This window comes from Rhagoletis pomonella, unplaced genomic scaffold, assembly GCF_013731165.1.
Source record: "Rhagoletis pomonella isolate Grant_MI unplaced genomic scaffold, Rhpom_1.0 Rhpom_scaffold_00005, whole genome shotgun sequence".
NCBI classification, from domain to species: Eukaryota; Metazoa; Arthropoda; class Insecta; order Diptera; family Tephritidae; genus Rhagoletis; species Rhagoletis pomonella.
Window position 1 is genome coordinate 70,520,079 of NW_023458559.1, and position 10,677 is coordinate 70,530,755.

Consider the following 10,677-nt stretch of genomic DNA (forward strand, 5'->3'; position numbering starts at 1 on the left):
TTTGTTATTGCCTCACAAAACTGACTCGTTATATTACACTTTCAGTTAGCTTCACGTGTATAGAAGAGCAGACGCGAAATTGCTTTTATTTAAACATTTTAACGTTCTAACTACAACGCCGACCGGAAAGTAGCCCATAAAACATTCATTCAATGCGAAAAACTAATTTGGATACTTTCCGCATTTATTCACGCTACAAAATTTTGAAATCGTAGCACATCACAACATAAACCGCAATGAGTTTAAATTTCATGATTATATCCTTATTATCATCAATGATTTGTATAAATGGCATAAGTAAAAGTTTAAAATATGTTATCGTTTTCAACCGCACGAATTTATTCAAAAAACGTTACGCGACCGCACACGAGTAGGAATGAAAAAGAACTGAAAGTGATTTGGATACGAAAAATAATGCAAGTAATATACGAAAAACAAAAAATGGAAAAGCGCACTGAACAAATACCGCCATACAAACAATGAGGAAGGGGTTGATGGATGGACGTACATATATTTACACATGTATCTATGTACATACATATATGGCGTATAAGTAACCACAGACTGTTTGGATAAGCATTTACATATATACATATAAGTATGTATAATAACGATAATAAAGGGTTACAAATCTAGCGTGGTTGGGCCGAATTTTTCTCTACTTGTATTGAGTATTACACTATTAGGTTCCCGACCAGAGAAGAATGAGATGCAGGACTGCCAGTAGCAGAGGGAGGTATATCCATTTACACTGGTGGCTCAAAGATGGAACAAGGAACCGGATCCGGTGTCTACTCGAAGGACCTGTAGATCATCCGGTTCTTTCGTCTGCCGAACGATTGCAGTATCTTCCAAGCATAGAAAGGGCGGCTAGTAGGGTTCGAGAAGATAAACCCACTATCTTGTCTATAGTCAAGCAGAACTGAAGGCTGAAATCGGCCTTCGGAAGGTGCCGTGATGAGGATAAGGCAGAGTCAATTGACCACTTTACGTGCCAACAGTCGAAGCGCCTCAAGCACTTGGGTTCTCGCTTCTTCAACAATCTGGGCGAGATAGCGGAGGTAGGACTGTTGGATCTCCTCGTTCAGTAGAATAATGCCATAAAACTAAGTGCTTGGCTATTCTCTCGGTTATGGGTACGTGTCTTCTCCTGAAACTCGTTTGTAGAGGGCACTCACAATGGACAGTTATGGCTCCGAGTGAAAATATGTTATATTCTATACATATCTATACATATTCTATACATATTCTATACATACATACATACATGTAACTTAACCTAAGTACATATTACACTAAGCTTTCGAGTTTAAAAGCATTGTGATAAGGAACTTTTGTTATTCTCTAAAGATAGGTATTAAAAACAACCATGTCACCTTTGTCAAGGGAGCATGCGAAGTCAGCGTTAGTTTCGTTTCACCATCATTAAGGCATCTATTTATGAGTTTGGGGATTCTTTTGGTGTTCTCTGCATCGCTTACGTGAGTAAACTCTCGGTATAGTTCTATGTTAGTTTAGTCTGTAATGGCCTGTTAGAATTCCCCTGATGATCTCTATGTTATTCTTTGTTAAGCTCAGATATTCCTTAAAACGTTCTTTAAACGTAATATTTACGTTCCTATAAGTTCCAGGAGCGCTCTGTAAGCTTTTTCCTCCTGTTTGGCCAGGGTAAAGAGGGCGCGCTTTCTTATGCCGTGGAAGGGCTCTGGAACGGCCTATGAAATCGAAGCTTCCTTCTTTGCAAGCCACAGTAATATTTGATACCCATTTTGTGCCCATAAATTCAAAAATCCTTTTTTGCGAGCCTATTAGCACTTTCATTTCATTTAATACCAATATGTCATAGAAGCCAGAGAACCTAAACTCGACTAGTTAGGCCAAGATTGTGGAGGATCATTGCGTTGTTGGGGTTTTATGGTTCTTTACCTGTCAGCATCTTGCTTACGTCTTGCAGATAACGCTCGGAGGACACGAGATGGTATCCTGTAGACTACGTTAAACTACATACTGATAAGCTTGCAGATTTATCCAATGCATATCACTCGTTCCTACCGGCCACACTAGCGCTGAATAGTTCACAGGCTGATCGGAATTTACGTTGTTACGAGGGTATTTTTATTGGCTCCACAAATGCTGCTGGCTACCGACTTGCAAACTTTGTTTCAGGCAAGCATTTTATTGCAAGTGGCGAAGGTATGCGCTATTAAGGAGAAAAGGCTATCGCATCTGACTCTCAGCGGTGGTTTAGGTTCTAAGCTAATCTGCTAATAATTTGGTACACAATCCGAGACTATGGATGTAGACTTTGCGACGGAAGTGTTGAGGTTTCTTGCAGTGAAAAAGTTTGAAAGATCCAAGAGATGGTCAGTAAATTGACCGCAAAGTCTGTCCATGTTAGGGTCGGTTGCCATTCGTTTGTTTGTAAGTTGACTCCAGCTGGCGGTGGAAGGAGTTTGGTCATGTAGCGTCTTGGTGAGTGCGTCACTTTGTTTAGTTCTTTGCGTTGCGAAATTTAACTCGTGATTGATGTTCACACAGATTCAGCTGGTAATCCACCCTTTATTTCAAACTGAAAGCGATGAGTCCAAGGGAACTATTCTGTATTGCGATTCGAAAAGCAAATTAGTCCATGTCGCCTTTCGAATTGCAATACAGAGTAGACCCATAAGACTTCTTAGCAAAGCATCGCATGCCTTCGATAGGTAAAATGCGACTAGAACCGTTCTATGGTTGATGTGTTGATGCCGTTCAATGCTGTGCATTTCTAGATGCTTAGTCCGGCTGTCGAAGAAGCCGAAGGATCCTTGCACTTTTACACATCTGAACGACATTTTAGAATAGACAAATGTTTCGGTTTTAAACTATGCAGCGCCCGTTTGGTCGCCGGGGACAAGCAGGATGCAGTGGACGAAGTTATAGACATGCCAAAACACGGCACTCCGGACCGAAATTGGATGCCTTATGATGTCGCCACAGCACCGTCTATAGGACGAGACGTAAATGCTCCCGTTAAAAATGCATAGCACGATGCTTTAGAAGCAGTTCTTAGTAGGGTGCTACAGCCGCGGGCACCCGAACAGACTCCTGCTTGCCGCAGAGCCCCCGCCTAGGCACGTCAGCAGGCATCTATATGAACTAAGGGACGAAGTCCAGATGTTCATAAAACAACCTCCGAACTCGACATCATGCGGACAGGATCTAAACGGCATTTACAGGTAGTCGGTCTCGATCTGTGAATGGAGTCGGAGTTGGAATTGCACACTTATTGGGTCTCACGTTAGTTAAGCTTGACGACAACGATTGAGGGACAAGCCGATCTAGGCAAATCTAAGTTGCCACTCCAACAACAATAACAATGGGCAAATGTTCCCACGTCAGTCGGGTCTACTTAACCGTAACGTCCCAAATTCAAACCTTGTCAAGGTGTGTTACTCCAGCATCCCTACCAAAAACTATTTGGAGAATTTGTATGCTGTTACAAAGACAACAATTGTTTGCCTTGTAGATTTTCCCCACCCTGAAAATATTAAACAAGAGTCGAACGGAGGACTATAATTTCATAACAGCTACGCCACGCACAAGCATAGACTCTTAAGCGGACGCCAAATTAAGAGGCGTATAACGAACGCAAATGAGGTACAAAATATTTTGCATATTAAATAAATGGAAACAGTAAATGTCGAAATAATCACAAAGAGTACACAACAGCACATAAATTTATATACTATATACATATTTATGTATATATGTACACTGGCAGCAAAATTAATAGACTCGTCGTACTTTTAAAAATTTTGGCTATATTTATTTAGTTTATTTTATGTTTAATATTTTCTTATAAAAGCCTAGCTAGTTATACAACAAACATCATACAAATCCGATTTTCAAACTTTGAACAAAAATTATAAGAATTCGACAAATTTTCAAACTTTCTATTCAGAGTTTTGGTATGCAGTTTTGTAGCCCATTCAATTTTAGTATAATAATGTGCAAGTTTCAATTTGCTACAAAATACCGTTAAATTCTGAATAAAAAGATTAAAAATTTGTCGAATTTTTGTCATTTTTGTATAAAGTTTGAAAAGCGGATTTATATGATGTTTGTTGCATAAGTACCTAGGCTTTTATAAAAAATATTACACTTAAAATAAACCATGAAAATATAGCCAAAACTCTTCTAAGTAAGGCGAGTCTATTATTTCTTCCGCCAGTGTATGTACAAATATTCATATACATATATGTATGTATGCAGATATTTTACATTAATACAATGTGATAAAATTATTTTAGTCAGCAGAACAATGCAAATGCTTTGCAGTGAAAACAAAAGTGCGCACTCGATTTATTTTAAGTAAAGCAAACAAAAGCATAAAGCGCAAACATATGAAGGTGGGCAGTAGGCGGGTGGGTGATATGTAAGGCGAACATTCAACCCTCTCTAGCGCTATTATATTATATGTTGTCTATGTACATTTGTATGTAAATTAATATGTAGGTTAAAGTGTTTGTGTTCGCGCCCCGCTGTTTGGGGGTGTGTAGGCGTGCGCAACATATTCAAAAAAAAAAAGTCGGCATTTTAATGCTGTTACCCTTTAGGATTGGTCTATATCGAAACAAGTATTTCCTGTTTTTTTCATTTTGAAATCAAAAAATATTTAGAGGCCGCTCAAGGTTTTCCATGTATTTTATATGGCAAAAAAAAAAACCAATTTCTCGTAGAAATGGTATAGAATTCTTGATTCTCTTCAGGAGACTTCTAATAATAATACCCAACTGTTAATTTTAGTATTTTTTTAATACTAACGATTTTTTATGGGCCCCCTATTGCATTTTTTGGGCGACCTATGAAAATAGTCCATATTAAAAAATGGTTAAATAAACAATTGGATATTATTATTGGAAGTCTTCTGAAAACTAGTAATTTTTAGCAAAAAAAAAACCGACTTCAACTCCCATATAAAAAAAAAATATATATATATATATATCTCATGATCCGCTGATCGGATCTTAACCAGATTAGTATGGGACCACCTCTGAGACACTACCTTTCCGATGAAAAAAAGAATTATCGAAATCGGTTGACGTGGTCCAAAGTTATGCGGTAACATACATAAAAAAAAAAAATATATATATATTCCGACGAACTGATAACCTCCTCCTTTTTTGGAAGTCGGTTAAAAAGAGTTTTGCGATCGATAGAAATATTGATTTTCAAGAATTCTATATCCACCATTTCTACGCAAAAAAAAAATTTTTTTTCCATATAAAGGGAAAATTTTCTACCAAAAAAAGTTTTTTTTGTTCCATATAAAATAAATGGAAAATTTTTATTTCAAAATAAAAGAAAACAAGGTTGAACTTTTTGTTCATATAGAACAACCCAGGAGGTGATTTAAAATTCCGACTTAAATTTTTTTTTGCCCACCCTAATATACTTACATTTGCACATATATATTTATAAGTATTTAGTTGTTAGCATGCACTATTCCAATGTTGGCGGTCAATGCTTTTCCTGCACTGGGCCCATTCAAACATATCTCAAGTGTTGTTTTTGTTTGCTTTCTCCTTTCTTTTGCTTTTATTTCATAAACATAGACCTTCCCCCATTTGCCTTCCTCGTGTAGCACGTGCTCCAATGACGCATAGCCATGCTTTGAACGATTTGTTTATATCTAGCTGCAGTTTGCAGATTGCAGACGATTTGTGGACAGTGGTATGAATTGTTGTTTATGATTTAAAAAAAATTATGTGGATGAAACTGTTAAGTTTTTCTATTAATCCAAAAGGAAGCTATTTTTAAGCTCAGAAGCGTTGATTTATCTACAGGTGCGAACTATTCCCAAAAGTTCGAGGCTGTATGGACTAGTTTGGAAAAGCACAGTTCGTAACTAGTTGTGAGAAAGAACCGCCTATTCTGGTTTTTTTTAGATAGTTTAAGAGCTCAGTTTGCAACCATTTGGGATCAGCTAATTAATAAATTTAATTAATAAAAGTCTAGCTCATTATAAAACAAACACCATATAAATCCTCATTTCAAACTTTGTGCAAAAATTATAAAAAATCTGCAAAGTATTCAGGGCTATCACAGAATCCATCGTAGCTTCGATTTTCGTGAAATCTACGAAAGTGCTATCACAGAATCCGAATGGCTACGAACGTAAATTCGAAATTCGTAGAGAGCCTTCATTGAATCCGTTCGTAATGAAGATTCGTACAGATACTCTACCACGAGATTATGCTGTCGGAACAAAATTTAAAATCACTCAATCTTAAAAACAGTGGAAGAAGGCTGCATTATTTTTAATATTAAATATTTATTATACTCCAAATTTGTTATAGTTTGATATAATTCCATATATTTGTGTAAACGTAGACGTAAAATACCAATGCTATACATACATACATATGTACATACACGCATTCATCTGCTAGACGCTATTTAATGAATTAATATTTTGCATGAATCGAGGAAATACATAATAGTTTAGCAACAATTTATTAGGAAATAAACCTAATTACTTTAATATCATAAAAATTTATTCAAAAAAAAAACTTTTTTCTATTTAAAATAATAAAATCTAAGCTAAAAATAAACTAAAAAAAAATATTTATTAAAAAAATAAACAAAAATTAAATAAAAAAAGAAAAAACTCTCCACCGCCCCACGACTCGGACTCGAACTCGGCTCTCTCAATTGGCAGTCTAGTGCTTTGCACACTCGGCCATTGCGCCTGATTGGGCAGCGTGAGCCAAATGACATACATAAATGTCTGTTGTTTCCTTTGCACTAACTGATTTCGAATCAGCATTCGAAGCTGGCAACGATATTTTCGAGTTCACTCGGATTCAGTGATAGCAATTTTTTCGTATTCGTAGCGGGCATTTGAATTCGTAGATTTTCTACGATGGATTCCGTGATAGCCCTGATTAGCTTAATTTGCAACCTTTTTATTAAGATTTAATTCTAGGGCAATAATGTGCAAGTGTTAAGTTGCTAAGAATCGCATTTCCAATATTTTTTTTCTGACTGCATGACGTATTTTTTCCATACAAACAAAAAATGTCGAATACATACATACATATCGTTAGTATGGAAAAGGCGTATTCATTGCTGAAATACAAAAAGCCGTAATTAGCTAAAAATCCAAAATTCACTTTTTGATTGATTATGATGCATTCCATCGAATTATAAGTCCCCACATCGTTTTATGCAATAAAAAATTTTATTAGTTATGGTTTTTTTTTGCATTTCAGCGAAGATGTGAGATACGCCCTTTCCTTCCTATACTAACGATATGTATGTATATAAGTATGTACTTATGTACTAGGGTGTACGATTATTCGTCCAGTACAGATTTTCGAGTTATTTGAAAAATTGAAATTTGTAAAAAAAAAGGTTCCATATCATGAAATTAAAAAAAACGGGTAAACCAGTTAAAATTATCAAAAGTTATCGGTTTAAATAGCTTTTACTTAGAAAAGAGCAAAGCAAAAAAAGTACAAACGTTTTTTAGATCAAAAGCAAAACATAAAAATCAGTGAAAAATCCACGTTTGGTATTATTTTAGGTATTTTTTTAATACTTTTCTTTTCTTCTGATTTTTCGGTTTTGAGTTTCGGTTTCTTGCCGCTATAGCAATATCAAAAATTTTTTTAAATGGCAGTCGCCCCTCTCCAGACAATAGCAAACCCCTGACTGTACTTTTAACATAAATGCGATCCTTCGGAGGTGAGGTGAGTGTTGATCTCGCCATTTGTGTCACAACATCAAAAAGCAGAACATGAATTGGTTGAGAAGCTCGGCCAAACACTTAGAAACCGTTTAAGCCTTAATTTATTGGAATCAAATATGATATACTGTTCATCCCCAAATAACCTAGGATATAATTGTAAAATTGTTTAGGGATTTCCCTTAAACTGGAAAATGCCTTGAAAGCTTCGAAAGCTTATTGAGGTGAAGATTTGTATCAAATGAAAAAACCGGCTAGCACCGGCGGGAGTCGAGTACATCACAACAACTTTCCACTGTATACCGACATGTGGAAATTAGTAGTCATACAGGCCAATCTACTTCCTATTTATCTTTCCCATTATACAGATAAAGGAGGTTCTGCACCAACGGTCGACCTTGTGATAACAAAATTCTGGTCGCGGTTGACCTGACAAAGCTACTCAATCCTATTAGCCGCGTCGTATCCTGGACTCGTCGTGATGTTGTTGTTGTTTGTAACACACAAATTCCCCAAAGCGTTTTTAGGGAATGATGCTGAAGTGACAGCCCTTGGCCAGATATGAATCTGGGTCCCTCCGGTTACGTAGACCCGACTGCCGTGGTAACGACTCGTCGTCACAGCTTGCCAGATGGGTGAGTGACGATTCCAAATTAGTTTAAAGTAACTAGTCACGCTATCGAAGCTAAGTCCGAACTTCACGAACTCAGCCACAAATACGCTTTTGCTCTCATAGAACGACGACGCTGGATTTAGCTTGCTATGAGCTCTCGAATGTTGGCACTATAACTTACATGTAAGGCTTGCTAGTTCCAATCGATTTCATTCAATACTTTGAACAATATTTCTCCAAAAAAATGCAAATTACCATTATTTTTAGCTAAACAGTAATAATATACTTGTATATGTTAGAGAATTATAAAAAAGAAACTTATTTGCAACTAAAATTTTTTTTAACATTTTGTATACATAATTATGTATGTATGTACATATTTACGTCCTTAACAGTCAAAGTATGCATACCTATTACAACAAACGCATGCTATATTCTTGCTCCGCGCGCCGTACTGCTGCTGCATAACAGCCAATGCGAATTATTTTTGCCTATAAAGCAATTAATCGCCCAGCTGTGGTATATTAAAGATTTTCGCTCGATGATCCTCCGATACTGTCAACAAGATGTTTTCATGTGGATTATAACACATTTCATAGATTTCCGCCATATGTCCCTCGAGGGTAAATTTGCGTGCGCCAGAACGCGCATCAAAAGCAATCACATTGCCATCCATTGTAGCTGCCATGAGCGTATGATCACTGAGCCACTTCAGCCTAGAAGACAATAACATTAAAATTGTGTCAAAATTTCTGCTCTTGATTTCCATACCGGGTTATGCCACCTTGAAATTTATTGGAATTGTCACCTTCTACAAAGGTGTGATCGCATAATGTGCGCAAATTATACTTTGTATAATCCCAAATTGCTATTTGTCCTTGCAATGTACCACTGGCAACTATTTTAAGGTCATTGGAAGGCGGAAATGCTAAATATTCTACTGAACCATCAGCCTCTACAGCACCCACCGGACCACTATTTGTGCAGAAAACAATTTTACCTGTGCAATTTGAAAAGAGGTATTATATGTATGTACATATGTATATAAATTTATATCATATTTTTATACACCATTATATTTCTACGAACCATCTGCTGCTCCGGCGGCGTAAAACGGTGAGTCCTTTTCACACGCCACCGACAATACAACCGTTTGCTGCGCCATTGGATTTTGTGCATCTACTTCCATGACCACTGTGCAACTCTTTAGATCCCACAGCTTGACTGCACCATTTGTATAGCCAACAAAGAGCCTCTTTCCATCACCGGTCAAATCGGCTACACCGCAGCGCACACCTTCTCCAGGTAGTATCTTACAATCGCCTGAGGGTATACGCCAGACATACACTTCACCATTTTCACTGCCCGCCATTAGGACATTAGCAGCACGATGCCAACACATCCAAGTCATATCGCCCATCGAGAATTCCCACACTTTGCGCAGCGTTAACTGTGGACTAGACTCACTCTCTTGCAACTTGTGTACAAATAATTCGCCAGCCATGTCGCCGGTGGCTAGATAAGTGCCATCGTAACTGAAATGGACATCGGTGACGGTGTCTTTATGTTCCGCAATTTCAAGCATCACTTCGCAAGTGTTTATATTCCAAACATAAGCGCGATCATCTTCACCGCCAGTAGCAGCCAGCGGCCGAGTAGGATGTAATGAACAACCAAATACAGCTGATTTATGCTTCATGAATGTTAGTATGGCGTCATCACGTTCTGGCGACTGCGAAAATCTGCCCTCCGTGTTTTCTTCTACATCAGAAAGATAGCCATAACGCGCTTCCAACTCTTCCATGGTGATTTCCTCCATTTCCAATTCGTCGTCATCGGGTGGCACATCATTGGCGAAGATTATCTCTTCAGCATCATCATCTTCAATTTCGTTTACACGTGGTGGTGTATTTTCACGCATTTTAAACGGCTACTTTTTTTAGCGGAGGGTGTATTTATGGCACAAAAACCAACTTTTCTTATTCTTTCACGATTTTCTTCGAATTAATAAATAGAATGTGACACAAAAAAGAAGTTTCATGAATGTCCCACGAAATAGTCGCCCCAACAAAAACGTCACACGTGTAAAAATCAGCTGATGAGCCGGCTGGGTTGCATGCCGAAAACAACTATTTCGAGCTGTGTTTAGTGCACAGTGTGGTGAGTGCTGCCAAGTTAGAGATATTATGGAGATTGACAGCTGAATCCCGCCATTTAATTAGCATATGCGACCAAAGGTACGAGCGTGATTTTCATTTAATTTTTTGTTTAATAAATTGTGATTAAATGTGTTGAAATTAAAAGAATAAAAAAAGTTATAACGAATGTAATAAAG

General features: G+C 37.4%; 1 protein-coding gene across 1 annotated transcript; it reads right to left on the minus strand.

Moving 5' to 3' along the window:
* Positions 1–8,643: 8,643 nt before the first annotated feature.
* Positions 8,644–10,429, minus strand: LOC118739469 (angio-associated migratory cell protein-like). Its single transcript, XM_036470824.1, has 3 exons — positions 9,432–10,429; positions 9,114–9,342; positions 8,644–9,058 (listed from the first exon to the last, which is right to left on the minus strand). The coding sequence occupies exons 1-3, from the start codon at positions 10,261–10,263 to the stop codon at positions 8,845–8,847; spliced, it is 1,275 nt and encodes a 424-aa protein (XP_036326717.1). The 5' UTR covers positions 10,264–10,429; the 3' UTR covers positions 8,644–8,844.
* Positions 10,430–10,677: the final 248 nt, after the last annotated feature.